The 21,067-nt window shown below is 33.4% G+C and overlaps 1 protein-coding gene across 2 annotated transcripts in view; it reads left to right on the top strand.

The window, feature by feature from the left end:
- Positions 1-12,809, top strand: part of Ac13E (Adenylyl cyclase 13E) — a 108,894-nt gene extending 96,085 nt beyond the window's left edge. For both annotated transcript variants that reach the window (XM_090402394.1, XM_090402395.1), the window contains one exon: positions 10,679-12,809. In XM_090402394.1, coding sequence (XP_090258520.1) covers positions 10,679-12,475 — 1,797 coding nt within the window. In that variant the 3' untranslated portion in view covers positions 12,476-12,809. The remainder of the gene's footprint in view (positions 1-10,678) is intronic.
- The last annotated feature ends 8,258 nt before the right edge of the window (positions 12,810-21,067 follow it).

Here is a 21,067-nt window from a genome sequence, read left to right on the forward strand (position 1 = left end):
AATATATGAAGAATAAAATAGGAGGAAAATTTGGACCCCTGACTTTTTCCCTTAAATCCCTCCTCTTCTCCCCAAAAAAACTTCTGCCTTCAAATCCTCCCCCCCCCTTCCCTCCCAAACACTCTCTATTCACCCTTAATAATAATAATATTATACATATAAAAAAAAACCTTCCTTTTAACAGCGGATGAAGGCACATTGCTAGGATAAGGAGACAGAAAACAACGTCCAAAAAAGGTATGTCCAAATTTTCCTTCTATTTTATTCTTCATATATTAGTTTTATAACACTTCAGTAATGCTCTAAAATTTTGTGTCAAGAGCCAATGACATTGTAAAAAAATAGGCACTCCTTAATGAAAGTAGGCTATATTAGCAATTAATATAATAGTTATTTTGGAGGAGTAACATGGGAATTTTCCCAGAAAAAATTAATGATAGCTTTGTTTGATACATACCTTTATTAAAATATAGTAAATATGGAAAATGTAATCACAGTTTGTGTTTGAGTTTAGTTTAATATAAACACATGTTTAGCATTTGCTGGCTAATGAAAAACAATGCTTTTCTCATTGCAGCAGCATGTGAAGTCAGTTTTAGCTTAGCTGTTCAGTTAGATAATTGACAGGAATAAATTTTGCATTATTCGGAAAACTTCTTGGTGAGCATTTCTTCACCAATGTTAGCTATCAGCTCTCTGTCTTAATATTTTGGACTATCTTATATTACTCTAATGAAATGATGTGAAAATCAAAGATAAATCTGGGGAGATAACCTGAACACTTCGATATTTAGTCTGTACATAATCTGAAAAATAGGAACTATTCAGAAGAGAACTAGATATGTAAGAACTTTCATTATTTAATCTTGCAGATTATTTGACATGATACACATCAGTAGAGATGTATAATGCCACTAATGTATCTAAAAATTTAAGCAATGGACATATGTTATCTGAAAAAAAAAGAAAATTAATCACATGAAGATTTTTTGCAATCTTGTGTATTAATATGGTAACTTGTGGATGTCTTTTTTATGCTGTTGTTATTTTTTGGTTTATCACAGTTTCTTTTTTAGTTATTTGTATGATTAAGATTTTAAGTTAATCCCGTAACATAATTATGTACGTTAAAGTTGTAAATTCTTATTGTTTTGGCTTTGAAAAATGTAAATTTCCATCTCTGGTTTGCAAAATCACTTTTCTATTACTTTTAACAGAAACTAACCATCAGTTAATACTTATCTCACTTTTCATTTACACATGAACTCTTTATCAAAGGTGGTGTTAATACAAATTTGCTTTAAAATATCAGTGTGGATATACCTTAGAATCCTTTTCTTGATTTTCTGCTAATAAAAATTTTTCTCTAATAAAAATGCAATCAAAATGCAAATTTGTTTATTGTCTCTAATGCTCTTTAACTACCAACGATTCTGAACTTTTTAAAAAAATAAAAAATAAAAACATGAATTTCTCCAGTAAATTAGCCTAATAATTTACAGGCACCTCCATGGAGTCTGCAGACTCATTGCGAGAGACCCAATTTATCCACACAATCTATCATACCATGCATTGAGCCCATTAACAGACAAAGCACTAACAACTGACTCTGGCAACCCATTCCATTCCAAGTGAAAAATCTCCTCATGCCCATAGTAACCACACTTTTACACAACTTCTAGTGATAACCTCTTTTTTCGCCTATCAACCAACTTCTGCAGTTCACACATCCTCAGTCTATCCTCATAGGGAATGTTCTATCACTCACCATCTTGGTTTCTTGCTTCTGAATCCTCTACACCACTTTCTCGGTTCCCTGGAAAGATGCTGATGGGATGAAAGAGGAGGCAGTAAATAATGAAATACTGGAATGTGTTCCTCGAGTTCAAAGAATAAATAAGATAGAGTGAAATGGATGAGTAATCTTATTAAGCAAGAGATTCATAAAAGAAGTGGAAGGAATACTGTATACATAAGGATGATGTCAGTTATGAAAATTATAAGGAGCAAACCAGAAGAGTTACAACTGTTGTACCGAAAATTATCGAAAGAAACTAGTTCTGTAAGCTAGAGACAACCCAAAAGAATTCTACTGTTATACTGCTAAAAGACAGAGAATGAGTGTGAGTATGAAAGAGTAACTCTGCTGAATGTGGATTTATGCATTCGACAGATGCAGAGAGATCGTTCAACTAATGATTGCCCATTTTGCAAAAAAGCTGCCACTTCTGTATGCTACATTGGGCTCACTGCTACTTCTCCTCCTCATACACCTAAATTTCTTCACTGGATGAAGAAATTTAGATGTATGAGAAGGAGGTACTAGGGCTTTATTATACCCTCCATGGAGTTAAGACTCATCATAGGGGATTCATTCAACTGACAACATATTTATCATACCAACTCTTAAAATCCTTAACTCTCCTTGCATTAATAACACATTCTGGTAATGCATTCCATCCACTGAATTCTCCATGTAAGAAAAAAAAATTACTACTCACACCTCTCTTCACTGCACTCTTACATAACTTCCAGGAATTGTCCTGATTTCCCCCCCCCCCTCACCTTCTATTTTTTTTATAATCTCATCTGGATTAATCCAGTAAAATCCTCTCACTAACGTAAATATCTCTATCATATCACCTCACCTCTTATCCACTAAACTATGTAATCCTTTCAACCTTTCTCCATAGCCAAAGTCCTGACATTGTCTTAGTCACTCATCTCTGAACTCTCTAATATTTCCACATCACACTGAAAACCAGGGGACCAGATTTGAGCACAATAGTCCAAGTGTGGTCTGACCAACTTTATGCAATGGCACACACACCACTTCCTTATCCATACATGTTAGAGTACTTAGCACAGCAGTACTATGATGGGCAGCCTTTGCAACACTAGCAATATGCCTTCTAAACTTCAGTCTAATCTCGAATTTCATCCACTTCCTGCAGTATGGCACCATCAATAATATACACAGACTTATATTTCTGCACTCCAAAATGCAACACCTTGTACTTATTAATATTAAAACTATGACCCCACTCCTCTGTCCAAGTCAAAAGTCTATTCAAATCTCCCTGAAGGAAATTAACATCAGTATATGCCACTTATAATTCTCCCCAACTTTGCATCATCAGCAAACAACTGAAGATCCCTAGTCAGTCCACATGATATATCATTTACAAAAAATTAAACAGCAGAGACCCAAGAACAGAACCCACTGGTTATCTTCCTTTTTTTGAGACACTGCTCCATTATACACAATCTGCTTGTATTGTTCAAAGAGCCAATTTCTGATCCATCTAACCTATATACTCTCTATTCCCATCCTCTGCAGCTTGTACATAAACTTATGTGGTAATCTATCAAATGCTTTTGCAAAGTCCAAGAATATCACTGCATATGGTTCTCCTTTATCTAACACACTGGGTTAAATTAGAACCCAACAAGTCGTAAGACTTACATCATGGGATACTGGTACAAAAAAAAAAGTTTTCCACAACAAAAGACTATAAACAATTATGCTTATTAGATGTTATGATAACTTCACAACGGTCAATGAATTTACCGTTTTTATTCTGGTTTCTCATTTGTATGTAATAGTTATGAAGTTATTATAATATCTAATATGTATAATTAATTATTTATAGTCTTTGTTGTGAAAAACTTTTTTGTACCAGTATCCCTGATGATGCAAGTCTTATGACATACAAAACTTGTTGGGTTTTAATTGCTTATTTTTTTATTGAACTCTTTATTTACATCATGATGTGTTCTCAATACCGAAAACTTCCCACAAAGAGTATTACTTCAATGTTTTTCCATCCTGGATCATTATTTAGTCTATCATGAATGTAGTAATGAAGACATTTTGCTAAACGAGCCATAAAGGGAGTTCCAGGTGTAATGCAGTTGCTATCGAAGTGCTCCTCTTTTGTCTTTTCTGGAGGAAGATTAGCACCTTTAGATAGCAATTCACTATGAATTCTGCTTATTTCTTCAACTTTTTCAACAGTCTCCTTAGAAGCTTGAAATCTGCAAGATCGCTGTTGGTTCATTTTTGCACGAGGAGCCACACCATCAATAGCCATATAGAGAAGTCTACGTGGTCGAACAATGTTAAAAATTCTATCTATATATTCAAAGATAAGAACCATCATCTCATCTTCATTTTTGAGAGCAGGCTTGTTTTCTGGATGACAAGATGGATGTACTATGCCATTCATATCAAGGTAAAGATTGTCAAATTCAACTCTGTTAGGATGTGAGGAATCCACTGGAACATTCACCCCATCAATAATTGCTCCTTTTTCTTCAATACAGTGCACGACAATGGAAGGATATTTCCTACTTAGCCAACGAAAAAAGGCTGGCACTCCCATTGCAAAATCGGTTACTTATCAATTTACTAAACAAAACAATGCCCAAAGATTTCAAGCTTTAACGTAAAACAGGAATTACTACAACAGCACAACTTTCTCCTTATACAACATAACAGATCAACACGACATCTTTACTTTTCAAAACGGAAAACGGCAAGAAATTTTTGTGACTTAATTTGAAATGTATAGATTTTGATCTTCTTAATAACTTACCACAGTACTCCTAAATTTCATTATCATTAAAAAAAAAAACAGTGGAATTGTAAAAAGTATAAAAGAACGATACAACTACCACAATTTAGAATTACTAGTAGTACTTAAATCTTTTCGAACTAGAGGACGTTCTGAACTAGAACGTCCTCTTTTCGAACTAGAACGTCCTCTAGTTCAAAAAGATTTAAGTGCTCCTAGTAATTCTAAATTGTGGTAGTTGTGTCGTTCTTTTATACTTTTTACAATTCCACTGTTTTTTTTTTTTTTTTAATGATAATGAAATTTAGGAGTACTGTAGTAAGTTATTAAGAAGATCAAAATCTATACATTTCAAATTAAGTCACAAAAATTTCATGACGTTTTCCGTTTTGAAAAGTAAAGATGTCGTGTTGATCTGTTATGTTGTATAAGGAGAAAGTTGTGCTGTTGTAGTAATTCCATTTTACGTTAAAGCTTGAAATCTTTGGGCATTGTTTTGTTTAGTAAATTGATAAGTAACCGATTTCGCAATTGGAGTGCCAGCCTTTTTTCGTTGGCTAAGTAGGAAATATCCTTCCATTGTCGTGCACTGTATTGAAGAAAAAGGTGCAATTATTGATGGGGTGAATGTTCCAGTGGATTCCTCACATCCTAACAGAGTTGAATTTGACAATCTTTACCTTGATATGAATGGCATAGTACATCCATCTTGTCATCCAGAAAACAAGCCTGCTCTCAAAAATGAAGACGAGATGATGGTTCTTATCTTTGAATATATAGATAGAATTTTTTACATTGTTCGACCACGTAGACTTCTCTATATGGCTATTGATGGTGTTGGCTCCTCGTGCAAAAACGAACCAACAGCGATCTCGCAGATTTCGAGCTTCTAAGGAGACTGTTCAAAAAGTTGAATAAGCAGAATTCGTAGTGAATTGCTATCTAAAGATGCTAATCTTCTTCCAGAAAAGACAAAAGAGGAGCACTTCGATAGCAATTGCATTACACCTGGAACTCCCTTTATGGCTCGTTTAGCAAAATGTCTTCATTACAACTTCCCACAAAGTTATCTACTCATTAAAACTTCTTTGTTATCTTCATTGGAGGCTGTCATGATCAAATAACTTGATAGTGAATGAGATGTTTTAAAATGTTTGAGACAAATCATTATGAGATAAGGCAATGAGGCTGAAAATTCACTTGCCACTTATCTCTAACTTGCAAGTGGGCATGTGGATTTCTGGAATCCTGTCTTCACCAACTAAATTGTCATGTTAATCAGTTATGTCTTCCAACTTCTTATAGTCCTTGTCTCAACCTCATTATTAATATTACTGATTTGAATTCCAAGCTACAAATTTTTTCAGCAATAATACACTGCCCGAACTGAAATCTAATCATAGAATTGCCAATCCTCTGTCCTATAGAGAAACTACATCATTTGCATTCCTGGTATCCTTTACAACTAGCAGTTCATTCATCATATGAAGTATATGTAATGTTTAGTTGTCATTATCACCTTTTCTTAAACCTTCTAGCGTCTATCAAATGCCTGACATAAATCAATGGCAGTTTGTCCATATGTCCCCTTTTTTATGACTGCATTGATCATTCTCTGCCCCCCCCCTCCCAACATTCCATTTTTGAAATTAAAGTTATACTGATAATAGCAACAGACCTGTTCCAACACGAATATTTATTCTGCACTTAAATTTTAAACATCTTTCTAGTTATGCTCAATACCACTAACCAAAAGACTCATGTTCTTAAAACACCAGTTTTCATCTCATTAATTTCTTTAGCTACAACTGCCAGATGTAGCTAAATCCATAGAATCAGTTAATAGTGAATGAATCCATCAGCTGCTGATGAGAAATATCTCTTGGTTAGATTTATAGAAGCATAATCTGTAACCAATAGATATTTCCCATCTGTAAATGAAAGATTCATTTGCTATAGAATCATATGTCTTGCCAGTCAGAAGATATACAGCATATGAATCTGGGGAAGCAGAAAATCCTGACATTATTATATAGGCATCTCTATGGAGTCCAAAAACTCATTGCATTGAGGCCCACACTAACCATTACTCACACAATGCTTATTCAGCTCAGAGCACTTGCAACTTCCTCTGGCAACCCATCCTCTCCTCCTTCACTCTGAGCAAAAAAATCTAACATCCAGGTGTTCTTTTGAGCTATTTTGTTAACTTTTTCAGTATGCCCTTGGGCCTTGATTATTCACCATCATGACTGCCCTCAAATCATTGTTCCATCAATTTGTTCTAGTCTATTTCTAGCAATGCAATACATAGCTTATGATCTTATCCAAAGTGCATAATCTTACACTTTTCCACATTAAACTGGAAACTATTATCCTTTGTTCACACTATTAGTCTAAATCAGTGGTCGGCAGCCTTTTTAATATGAAGGGTGCAATACTGCAGGTGCTGTGTTGCCGACTCTTCCTGATTTAAATAATTAAACTTAAAATTACAATTGGCATGAATGGTTTTGACATGTCTTTCTATATTACTTTTTTTTAGAAATAGCCATAATATTATTGCATAATAAACAAATACATTTGCCATTATGATTGATAAAGCAAGGCACTCGCATCTGATCTGACAGATACATGCTAATTGTTAACATGAATATTCTTTAACGGTTAAAGAATATTCATGTTAACTATTAGCATGTATCTGTCAGATCAGATGCGAGCTCCCGAGTGGATGAGAGACTTCTGATCATAAGTAGTTTGAGTTGTTGACGTCATCTAATTATCAATGTGACCACTCTCACTACTCTTCACATCATTTCTAAACGTTGTTAGAACCCTTTGTTTTTTAGTATGTGTGTTTGTTGAATCACTCCTGCTATCAGTGCAAATACTTTGGTTTACAAAGATATTTCTAACCCTTTATAATGGATGTCATGAGCCCTCTGTAATTTTCAAATTTTATATTACGGTCTTCATATTAAAAAGGTTCTGACCTCTGCAAGATGTGCTTTACATTTATGGAAAAGAATTTATGGAAAGAGGTCTGGAGCTTGCTCCACCTTTACTATGAGTTGCCCAATAAGGCACAACTTATGCTTGCATCTGCTGAAACTTTTAGTTTCTATATATTCGGCACGAAACTCTTGTAGTTTTTATATTTGGATATGTTGGATTCAGTATTCACTTAATTTGTACCAACATGTATTATATTTATAGTGTTTTTTCTCTATGTTTTCTTGCATTTTAGCACATACTAATAATGAATGTATCTCTCAGATATACTGCAATCTACACATCAAAATTACTGCTGCAAGCTCCAAAGCAGTTTACAATAACTTCACTGCTGGCGCCATGGTGCCCGCGGGCACTGCGTTGCCGACCTCTGGTCTAAATCATTCTCCTGTGGGAATATCTTTATTAACTGCGTCCCCCCCTCCTTCCAGTTTAGCATCATCTGCAAACAATTGGATATTCTCTCTCAACTCATTCCCTGTATCATTAATATAAAATTTAAATAGCAACAGCCTAAAAGCCCCTCTCGTGACATACCACTGATTACCGGCATTCATAATTTTTTACTTTACTATAATACTACTTTTCATCTGTGAGCCACGCACTCATATCATTGTCATCATCTTTGCATCCATCTCCATTTATTCTGTCTTATTATAGAAAGTGAATAAATTACTATTGCCTTTCAAGAAACTGTGCTCTGCCCATATAATAATCCTATTCCTGTCCACCCAATCATGAATGCTGTTTCTAATACCTTAACCACTACTCCTAAGATACTGATCAGAAGTGAAACTGTCTTGCTCTCATTCCCATTTTCTTTGGGATCTTGCCAGTTTTGAGACTTCAGTGAACAGCCTAATCAGGAGAACCTCTGGTTTTCTTGCTTTTGTGTAATACACTGGCTGATAATCTGTCCAATCCAATGAGTGTATTCACATTCTTTTTTTTTTTTAATATCCTAAGCACTTACAATTATCTACTTCTTATTCTCATGCAGCCCATCGCAACTGTAGTAATGTGTGATACGTTTACAACTTTTCGTCAGTGGAGGTTATGTAAAAATCTGGTTCTGGCATATGACAACTGCTAAAGCCTTCAATAATAGATTTAGTTTAATCCTTTATCCCAGTGAGAGCAAACAAAGTTTGCGCCTGAAAATATCTTCAGGACTAAATATAGTGTTGTACTATCTTATCCAGTAAGTAGTGCAACACCAAGGCAACTCGTGGCAAAGGTGGAGCAAGCTACCAGGCACTTCTAACCCAGTATCTCCCATAATGCAAAACACACTTCCTATGTGGATATGTATATATATATACTGTTATGTACTGTTATGCATTAAAGGGATTGGCCATCTACCCAGACTAGTTTCGACCTTTATTGAGGTCTCTTCAGTGGGAGCCAGGCCCAGAGCTGGAGATACCAGGCAGAAGCAGTAGCAAGTCATCTGTGCCTATGGGAGTTGCCAAAAGGTTTATCACCTTTTTTAAAAATTACTCTGGATTTAGAGAAAGATGTTGAAAATTTATTTATCACTAGGTTAGACTATAATAGATTTAGTTTAATCCTTTATCCCAGTGAGAGCAAACAAAGTTTGCGCCTGAAAATATCTTCAGGACTAAATATAGTGTTGTACTATCTTATCCAGTAAGTAGTGCAACACCAAGGCAACTCGTGGCAAAGGTGGAGCAAGCTACCAGGCACTTCTAACCCAGTATCTCCCATAATGCAAAACACACTTCCTATGTGGATATGTATATACTGCTCCACCTTTGCCACGAGTTGCCTTGGTGTTGCACTACTTACTGGATAAGATAGTACAACACTATATTTAGTCCTGAAGATATTTTCAGGCGCAAACTTTGTTTGCTCTCACTGGGATAAAGGATTAAACTAAATCTATTATAGTCTAACCTAGTGATAAATAAATTTTCAACATCTTTCTCTAAATCCAGAGTAATTTTTAAAAAAGGTGATAAACCTTTTGGCAACTCCCATAGGCACAGATGACTTGCTACTGCTTCTGCCTGGTATCTCCAGCTCTGGGCCTGGCTCCCACTGAAGAGACCTCAATAAAGGTCGAAACTAGTCTGGGTAGATGGCCAATCCCTTTAATGCATAACAGTATATACATATCCACATAGGAAGTGTGTTTTGCATTATGGGAGATACTGGGTTAGAAGTGCCTGGTAGCTTGCTCCACCTTTGCCACGAGTTGCCTTGGTGTTGCACTACTTACTGGATAAGATAGTACAACACTATATTTAGTCCTGAAGATATTTTCAGGCGCAAACTTTGTTTGCTCTCACTGGGATAAAGGATTAAACTAAATCTATTATAGTCTAACCTAGTGATAAATAAATTTTCAACATCTTTCTCTAAATCCAGAGTAATTTTTAAAAAAGGTGATAAACCTTTTGGCAACTCCCATAGGCACAGATGACTTGCTACTGCTTCTGCCTGGTATCTCCAGCTCTGGGCCTGGCTCCCACTGAAGAGACCTCAATAAAGGTCGAAACTAGTCTGGGTAGATGGCCAATCCCTTTAATGCATAACAGTACATAACAGTATATATATATACATATCCACATAGGAAGTGTGTTTTGCATTATGGGAGATACTGGGTTAGAAGTGCCTGGTAGCTTGCTCCACCTTTGCCACGAGTTGCCTTGGTGTTGCACTACTTACTGGATAAGATAGTACAACACTATATTTAGTCCTGAAGATATTTTCAGGCGCAAACTTTGTTTGCTCTCACTGGGATAAAGGATTAAACTAAATCTATTATAGTCTAACCTAGTGATAAATAAATTTTCAACATGCTAAAGCCTTCCTTCTAAAATCATCTCTAAAAAGAATTCAGTGCTTCTTCCCAGGTTTTGAATTGTCCTCTCAAATTCCAAGTTGTTTCAATTTCCTCTGTATATTACTTGCAGAGTAATATTTTTAAATCTAAAAAAAAAAAAAAAAAAAAATGTATATTATAATTATTTTACCAAGATCTAGGGAACTAAAATTTTTATATAGATTTTATAATAACCAGAAGAAAAGAAATGGATAAAAACTAAATAGAATTGATTTTTTAGTTTTTAGACACTACTGGAGTGACTCCTACAAGTCTCCTTTACCAGCAAAGAAGTTGTGGATATTATGCATCTAGCCAAACATCAGTGGCAGACACAGGTCGTTCTAGTGGATCAAGTATACGAGGTTGTAGTCTGGTTGTTGATCCAAGCTTATCTTTAAATGAAAGCCTTACCCGGTTGCGTCATCTTCGTAAACAGTCTGATCTCCATTTGATACGGTGTGTTCAACAAGACTCAGGCCACATAGACTATTTTGTTAGGCCACCCGTTAATCAGATTTCTTTGTTCTTCCATGATTCTTATATGGAAAGAAACTACAGGAAACATCTTTATCAAAGAGATCCAAAGTATTCAACTGTCACATTGGCCTGTGCAGCCTTTAATGCTTATTTTAATATATTTGTATCAGCTATATACTATGCTGTTATTGCATTTTCTTGTTTCTTATTGTTTAATTCTTCTATGCCATGGTTGCTATTTTGTCTGTTTGCAACTTGCTGGCAAACCCTTGTGATACTTCTATGTGTGCATGAGATGTTAGCATCAAGAGGCTACTGTGCAATATACTGCCTTTCTTATTTATATAACTTATGTACAAAATGGTATCCATGGCATGTGTGTGGTGCATTACTAGTTAGTATTCCCATTGCATCAGTGTTTTCAAATTTATCGTGTATAGGAGTTTTAGCGAGACTGGAAAGTGTACATGCATTTTGCTACCTCGTATTTATATCATTACTTCATTTTTGTAATTTCACACAAATGAACTACTGGCTCAAGTCTATTTTATCAGGTGGTGCAGGAATAGCGTTTGCATTGTTCTTAAGAATTACAGACTGTCCATGCATCTCAGATTCACTTGCTGCCAATAGAGATACTTTTATCACCACTGGTAATTATAACAATAATACACTGAGAAAAGCAACCAGTCTCAGTACACAAGGTCACAAAATCATAAATAACATGTTTTATGACTGTCACTACCAGCTTGTTTATGAAATTATTTTGGATGTGATTTTAATTTTAATTTTAATCTGGTTTTTGAACAGAGAATTTGAAATTAGTTACCGACTAAGTTTCCATGGAAGTGTAACTGCTGCGCGAGATAAGAAAAAAATACAAAACACAAAGAATCAGGCCGATTGGTTATTGCATAACATTATTCCAAAACATGTAGCTGAACAACTGAAATCCACTTCAAAATATTCAGAAAATCACAAAAACGCTGGTATAATTTTTGCTAGTATTGTTAATTTCCATGAAATGTATGATGAATCATATGAAGGTGGTAAAGAATATCTTCGGGTGCTTAGTGAGCTTGTTGGTGATTTTGATGAATTGCTTCAGAAACCAGAATTTCGTAATGTAGAAAAAATCAAAACAATTGGTAGTACGTTTATGGCAGCATCTGGTTTAAATCCAAAATTAAGGATAGAAAATTCTCATCCATATGCTCATCTATTTGAACTTATGGATTTTGCTATTGCAATGAAACAGGTAATTGAAAAATTCAATTATGACCTACTGGAATTTAGTTTTGTTATTCGTATTGGCTATAATTTTGGGGATGTTACAGCAGGAGTTATCGGAACTACAAAACTTTACTATGATATATGGGGAGATGCAGTAAACATAGCCAGCAGAATGGACTCCCATGGCATTCCAGGTCGCATCCAAGTTCCAGAACATTGTGTTCCCATTTTGAAAGAATGTTTTGAATTTGAATACAGGGGATCTATCTATGTTAAAGGCAAAGATAACATGAATGTTTATTTACTTGTTAAAAGAATAACATGATAGATTCAAAACTATTCGTCTGTAGATAACCATCAAGGAATCTCAGAAAAAAAAATGTAAATTAGTTTTCTTTTTTAATGAAGCATAATGTTTTTAAAATGATCATGCATCCATATTAACATGATCATGGACTTTACTTTCCTGAACTTCATATTTATAACCAAGAATCTCAGTTTTGGTAAGTATATAGATTTCATTTTCATATAAGATTTCTGAACCAAGGCCACTTGATGAAACCAATGTAATTATTAGAACAAGTCTCACATAATATAAAAGAATCAGAATTTAAATTAGTTTTTTAAATATGCATATACATGATATTTAAATATACTTAATGCCATATATTCTCTATCCATATATATATTAATTCTAAAGTATAATTATTTTAAAGAGAAAATTAAAATATTACATTCCTTGTATAAATCAGTTTAAGAATAAGAATTATATGTATATTGCATGTATATGTTTACATATATAAAGATTGTTAGATAGTTGAAATTTATTTATTCCAGATGATTGTATTCCTGTGATCTGTTTGTTGCTATTTATAATGTAGTATTGAATAATGTTCCAATGCAACATAACCATTATCATTCTCATTGATTTATCAAATATCAGGCTTTTAATTTACATTATTATTATTATTTTGTTTCCCTATGTGCTTCATCAAAAATTATGTAGAAAGGAAATTGAAATGCATGAAGTTAGTCAGTATGGTAACATGCTAAGATATTACATCAAAGCTTTGTCTCATTTGAAATGAGAAAAAAGATTGCTGTATTCATCACAGAATAGAATACTGTGTTTTGTTTGTTATAGGATACAGTAATTTGAGAGCAAATTGTTTTTAAGAGAAAAAAGTGCTTATTTTATTTTTCTTCAAATTCCAAGGTTTTGTAAGAAATTTTATTAGGTTTTACTTTAAATTTTTTTTGTTTTAATTTTTACAGTGTTATTCTTATACATTCCAAAAATATCATGTATCAATGAATAGAATTCGTTAGAAGCACAAGAAGCCTTATGGTCATACCACATTTTTTTAAATATAAATTTTTTTTAAAGCTCAGATATAGTTGTGCCTTATATATGCATGTTATTTATTTATTTTCCTTCAATACTAGTTAATATCCTCTTTCTAGTTTGGTGGTTGAGATGGAGAATGGATTCCATTAACTCCATAACACTGCTTAACATTAAAATACTAGAAAAGCATGCACTTTATTCAGCTGAAGAGAACTTGAAAAATCATTGTACTTTCATCAAAGCAACCAGGTTGATATTGAAAGAAAAAAAGAAGAAATAATTTGAAACTGATGAAATAACATTTCATAACAGTGGAAACAAAAGTTTGCATGTAGGATGACGAAAAAAAGACAAGTTTCATATTCAAAGAACCATAACATATTTAGACATCTTAATCTTAAAAATGAACTTGCATGTGTTACATAGTGGCATGGGAAAAAAAAAGTCACCCTGCAACAAAAATGTTATTAATGAAATTACTATTGAGAATATTGATTACTTTTAGTAGTAACTTCGCTAATAACAGATGGGTTCTTTATTCACAAAGAACAAATCGTGATTGATGGTAGCATTGAAGAAAAATGCTGAAGGTGAAAATTTATTTATTTATTCGTATGGAGTTTCCTCCCTTTTTCTCCCCTGTCCCTATTCGGGTGAGTTGAGTCCTCTCATGGGGGAGGGTTAAGTATTTATGGCTGTAGATCCGTGTGTGTTCATGGGGCCGGTTTGCCTGCTTGCGGGATGAAAAATGCCAGATAAACTGGCGGATAAAACCCTACTGCCCGTGCTCAAAAATGGCTAACTTGGCTATGGCTGAGGAAGATCCTCAAATTCCTCACGTCTTTGACGGGAATGGAACCTGGGACACTCCTTCCCCAGTCATATAGTTGTGAAAATTAAATTGAAAGATGAACGTGGTTATATTGTTTTTATAGATAATTTATTCTTATTAATATTTTCATCCTGTTTCTTATATTGACTGGCTTTTTTCAAAATTGGAATGGAACATTATATTTAAAGAGATATGCTAAGAAGACTATGTGAAGGCATAGTCATTACCAGAGAAGAGTGTTATGGTTGTTTTTATCTCTCCTTTGTATAATGCTATTTGATTTAGTGGTCACTACTCTTTCCTTCACCTTATTTCATATATTGGCCTCTGTCTGCTACCTTTAACCCTTATATATCCCTAAATCGTCTGCCTAACACTGAGTATATGATCTTACTGCTAATCTGACAATCGCTAAATTTTGGGCCCCCAGAAAATACCTATTCCCTGATCTCTATAAGCCATCCACATTCACTCAGACAAATTTATTTCCTGCGCCAGCCTGGGCTTTAAGGACAGAGTCAAACTCAGCCTAAGGATGGTTATAGAGTATCAGATGCTACTAAAATAATTCGCTTGAAATCAGAAGCCATAGGTTTTCCCTTTTGTCTGTTTGCAGTCGTGTCCCCTTTCCTTTCTTACTTAGGATATCCCTGCGCGCGTATATGATCACCAGGTTCGTATTTTTATGAAGGGTCTAGGTCAGTCAACATGGTCAGAAAAACAAGCATGAATGGTAACATACAAATTTAATGAATTCATAATTAATCACAATACAAAGACTAAATTGATATTAATGCTAGATTAAAACTCTTATGTTTCTCTCATTCTTAGATAGACATGGATTTCTTATCTTTACAACACTATTCCTTCTTATCAATTTACAAATATTTGGTTTACAACTTAATAGGAGCCAGCTAGGTATTTGGCACATTATTAATCTCCCTCAAGTAGGTCACAACAGAATCTCCAGTAACTGAAGTCAGGTAACTGAAGGTTCATTCATTTGAAGGTCTGATAATTGAAAGGTTGTTGGATTTTATTATATTGTTTGATAAAATGAAGAATCTAGAACAAGCATTTAAGAAATGTTTTGGTTACCTGGCTACAAATTTATAACAAGATTAGCTTACTGATGAAATGGTGTCATTTGTCCTTGATATTCCAATAGCATGATGCTCACTTAATGAGAATAATGAGAATACATGCTGGTACATATTTTGTTTTTGACAGCATAGATGGTACTAATCTTGTATAAAATGGGTTTATAGATTGCTTTAGATGTGTTTAATAGAGCAGAATAATTGTTTATAGAAATATATATTAGGGAATGGCAGAAGCTGAATTTTGTTTCATAGCTTCTTGGATCACTTAAAAGTGCATTTTTCAGTACTGATACCAGTTTTGCTGTGCATGATTGTTTTTTTTATGAGCATCATAATCCTGTGTTTTTGATTCCATTGTGAAATGGGAATTCAACATAACAGTAATTATCTTGAATTCCCATTTGATAAATTCTCACAATGGGTCCTGGTAAAACCAGGACTCGTGGCAGGGCACAGGGTACACTACACACGTATTTGGATTGAAATCTTCTAAATTGAATTTCCATACTTAAATGGGGGAACAATCTGATCATAAGCCATTGGTGTAATTTTGCCTAGTTTTCTTGGAAGTGTGAATCGGTTTTAAGTTTGTTTTTGTTTTTTTTCTCTCATGCTCCTGCATTTACTTTCTACATTAAAAGTACATTCTTTATTTCTAATTCCAAAACAAAAATAAAAACTCTACTCTGCAACTAGCCTTTTTGGGTTTTGTTTTGGGTTTTTGGGTTTGGTTTTTTTACTATTTAACAACTGCTTATTACTGATTGATTAACATTATTATTGAGTTCATATAATGTGTTGGCCAGAAACAGGTTGGGTGGTCATAATGTTTTGGCTTGTGTATGGAATAAAAATATCTATATGAAAATAAATCCATTAAAATTCCCTAGATGAGTCTTTGAATCCATGGGTAATAATAATAAAAATCCATATATTTATGTGGTATAAGAAAGAAATTAGAGGAATGAACAGATATTAGTGGTAGAATCATATGAAAATTGAAGATATTAGAAAGGAACTTGACATTGTTATTATTCAAGAATGTATATGCAAAACTTATCTCAGGTGATGTGATCACTGCAAAAGAAAAGATTAGCAAAACAGATATTTATGTCAAGATGATTAGAACAGATCCAGAGGAATGCCTAGATCTAAGTGAATTGATACATTCAGACATGTCCTAGAAGATAGAAATATAAGATGTAACAATATTGGAGCACTGACAAATGCAGACAAATTTGGAGCAAAATTATTGAGAGGACATTAGTAACATATTTAATCATGTAGTACTGTCATAATATCCTGTACACCCTCTTGAAGGTGCATATTAGGAAATTGATGTTTATGCAGCTAATGCTGTGCATAATTTTCAAAGGTGGCTGACACAGTTACAGAACTTATCTGTTAAGCACTGGCTCATTAGCTTTTATAATGTCAGTGTTAGGCATTGAGAAACACAGTTATGGACTTGGATGTCGTGTACCATTTTGTAAAAAAACACATTTTTTTTTATCCTTTAAAAACTCAATCATGAGCAGACAAATTTGCATGTGAAGTAATTTCATGATTAAGCTACTTGTATATAGAATCAGATGACTTCACATCAGATTGTTCCAGTATCCCATAATGTACAATACATTTCCTTTCAGATACATACATATATATATATATATTGCTATGCATAATTGGAATAGCCACTGTCCCAACTGTATTCAATATTTTTTAGTTCTCATTCAAGTTAGACCCATGGAGATACTAAGATGCCCACTCACTTTTGGATAAATACAAGATATAATTTCTTTTTGAAACTTCTGTGATGTACTTATAAATTAAAAAAAATAACTAGTGTAGTTGCTGTGCACACCTGTTAATATTTAAACATTTCTGTTTTATTACTTAAACTGTGTACTAGTTTGGTTTATTTTGTAGTACACTCCCTTAGGAGAAATTCATAATAAAAAAACAACTAAGTATTACAGTAATGATGTTTACTGCATAAAAGTGAATGGTATAAGGAACAGACCATTAAATAGATCGGTGTTGTGAGATGGTATTATAATATGTATCATATCTCAGATCTATGTGTAGTAGATTTTTTAATGAAACATCACCAAATTTGATGTAAGAATTCTTTTTTTTTTTTTTTTTTTATGACTAATTGGAGTTCTCTTAACATTTTTGGAATGCCTCTTGCATGTTTTAATGAAGTTGTTATAATTATTATATTTTGTATGCTGCCAAAGAACCTCATGTTTCTGTTGTGTGATAAGCTAGTCTGAATTTTTCTTTTCCCTGTCTTTGATATATTCTGACATGTATATCTCTAGAACATCCTATCTGTCCACACAGTACATGGCAATATGAGAATTTTGTACACCCTGAACAATAAACAATAAATTACATGATAACCACAGTAATTAACTTTAATGAAATGAAAGTACAGATATTTTGTTACTGAAAATAACAGCACATCATCAGTGCGTAGAAACAAGCAAATCAAAGAAATGGGAATACAAGGTACATACAGCAGTCAGTGGTTTACTAATTAAAAACTATTGCTGCATGACAGAAATTAATATTAATAAATAATATCATTAAGAACTATTTTTGATTGTTACGTATAATAAGAATCTCCCAAACTTTTGGAAGAGAGAGACAATCATTCCTATTCAGATTTAGCCGTTCTAAAAGAGCTTTGCAACTTTCTTTGAAAAGGCATTTAGATTTAAACCTGTTTCTGTGGAGAAGATGAGCTTCATCCCGCTGGATTCTGTGTTTGGTGTCAGTACTATCTTGTTTCAGACTAGACTTTTGAGGTTTTATGTATTCAATATAATATTGATGTTCATTAATCTTTTTTCCCACAGAACAGGCTGTCTGCCCAAAGTATGAGTAGTATCTGGTGTTTACCAGATACTACTCATATAGTATCTGGTAAACACCAACTAATGATAGAGGTGACAGTTTGTCTTTTGTAGATGGCAACAGATGAGAAATTTTGTTGATAGGAAAATATGTGGGAATGAGATGATACTTCTTCAGAATTCTACCAATCGGTTCAGAGACAGAGATGCCAGAAATATAAGGGATTGGAACCCTGTGGTCTGTTGAAGAATCCTGAGGTGTTGGAACATAGGAGTTGATTATCTGCTGGATTTGATTAGGGTTGTAACCAGTGGTGAGCTATGGAAATTTTAACAAAGGGCTCGCATCGTCGAGCAAAAAAAAAAAAAAAAAAAAAACTGCATCTATCGCTGACCGCCACCACTAGTATTTCCAGAGACAATCACAAACATCCATTCCCACAATAGGATGTTTGTGAATGCTACTGGATGTTCGCAGGATGTTTATAAACAAAATAAAATTGTTTTGTTTGCGATAGAAGTTTTTATGATAAACAATCTATAAATAATACATAAATATTATCTAAACAATAATATTGAAATATATTATATTTCTCTTTTGCTTTTATACTTCAAGTGATAATCAACAGTACCAATCAAGGGACATTATTTTATAGTCCTATATATTTATAAGAGACTACCAAAAGTGAATTCTTATTTGTAAAATGGTAGTAACAGTAACTATAATATTTTATTTAATAAAATCACTTTCAAAACTATGAGACGATTTTACATGAAAAAAAAACAAAAACTCACTGCCTAGTGCACGTTTACCCAGAAAAAACTCGCTCCTTTACAGGTTGACATTTACAAACAATTACTTTAAGGAAATAATTATGACAACAGCTGCCACACCTTATTTCCTCCTTCACGTCTCGTGTTCTTCTAGGAGGATCTATAGCCGAACGATGATTTTCTAGAAAAGGTTTGACATAGGGATTCGGATTAAATTCATTCAAGGGTTTTCCATTTATACATAGTCATTAAATCCGAAATATGTTGTAGTGAGAGAAAATCTCTTTGTCGTTATGATGTTATTCATCACACTAAAAGCTTGTTTGGCTTCGGTGCTGCAAACTGCAATTGTTGCCATAATTGCTTTGGCTTTTTTTTGCCGTGCTGGGTAATTCGTGTTGTAACTTTCCAGTTAAAGCCATTTCCACTAAATCTCTAAAATCATTCATTTTAATTCATTTTTCAAAATAAAATTTAAAGATCTTATCTTTTTTTTCCTTCTAACCATGGACACGTAACTTCTTCTATACTCCATGTTTCAGGATAATAACATACATTTAAAATGTTTTTGAGTTCTTCATCTTCCAAATCCTCATAATTTTCATTTTTAAGTTTAAAATTTCTTTGCTGCATTAATCTATCCTTTAAAGACATTATAAGAGAGTTTAGTATTTTGTTTCTTGTGGTAGTTTGTGAAATCTGATTTTGCTTTCAATTGCTATTCCTTCAAATTGTTTTGATTTAACATGGTATCAATTTTAGATTCACAAGAACCTACAGAATTTTTAAAATCATTACTTCCATTAATTGTTCGCATGATTAAGGAGTTAGCCCTTATAATACTTGCGACTTTGTAGAGCTTCTGACAGATATGATAATTCCTGTAAGATATCAATCATTAATGCTAGATCTTTTAAAAATTCAAATTGAGAAGTCGGTTTAAAAAGCCCTTATATTTATCGTTCAATGCTTGCATAAAGCTGGGTAATTTCTCCACACAGCAAGAGCTGTTCGTAACTGCAAGCTGCCCATCGTGGTCCAAACACATGGCCAATCTTTAAAATTCGATATCAAGGTCTTTTGCAATCATATTTAATTCTCATCGATGTTTTGGCGATTGATGATGAAAAGCATATAATTTAACCATAAATATTTATTGCTTTAATTTTTTTTTTATCGAATCGTCTAATGCTAATTGTAAACGATGAGCTACGCAATGCCAAATCACAATGTTGGGAAATTTTTGTAGAAGTTTGATTGCAACACCTGATTTGCTGAAAATCCATATGAATTTAAAGTAGCATGTATACATTCCACGGTGGTATTTTCTAGTTCTGCTAGATCTACAAAAATCATACATGGTTCAGTGAGCTCAACTTGTATGTGAATAACTAAAACTTTTTTCTATAATAGCAGACGAATTGACGATTCGTCTGCTATTATAGAAACTTTGCATTTTTTTCTATTATTGTGGAGAATATTTCTAATTTTATTTGTTTAGAAATATGTTCAACTATTCTAATTCATGAGAATCTAGAATGCAATGATAATCCTAGAACAACACCATTTTTAATTTGGAGCTCAATTAAATCTGGCAAATCAGACATAGGTCGATTTCTCTTCACCAAACTATAAACGGAATTAAACATTTTTGAAGTTATCAAAATTTCTTTGTCATTTAGTTTGTCAATTAAATTTGGTAATATAGATTTGCTACATTCTTCATTTATTTTTATGATTTTATTATGAGCAAATGATTTATTATGTTTGGATAACTTTTTATGCAAACATGCGGTTCTTGAGTCTGTAGTGTTTCCATTCAGTTCCATTTTCATTTCTACCCATTCCTTTGATGATAAAACAACTTTTTTCTCCTTCAACAATCAAGTTTTTACATTTTGAGCAAACACGACATCCTAATTTACCATTTTTAACTTGATTTTTGATTTTTTAAATTGATTTATCATTTTTAACTTCTAACCACTTATACACACTG

The sequence above is a fragment of the Typopeltis vanoorti genome, chromosome 13 (genome assembly GCF_054136105.1).
Source record: "Typopeltis vanoorti isolate ZY-2024b chromosome 13, IOZ_Tvanoo_1.0, whole genome shotgun sequence".
Lineage (NCBI taxonomy): Eukaryota > Metazoa > Arthropoda > Arachnida > Uropygi > Thelyphonidae > Typopeltis > Typopeltis vanoorti.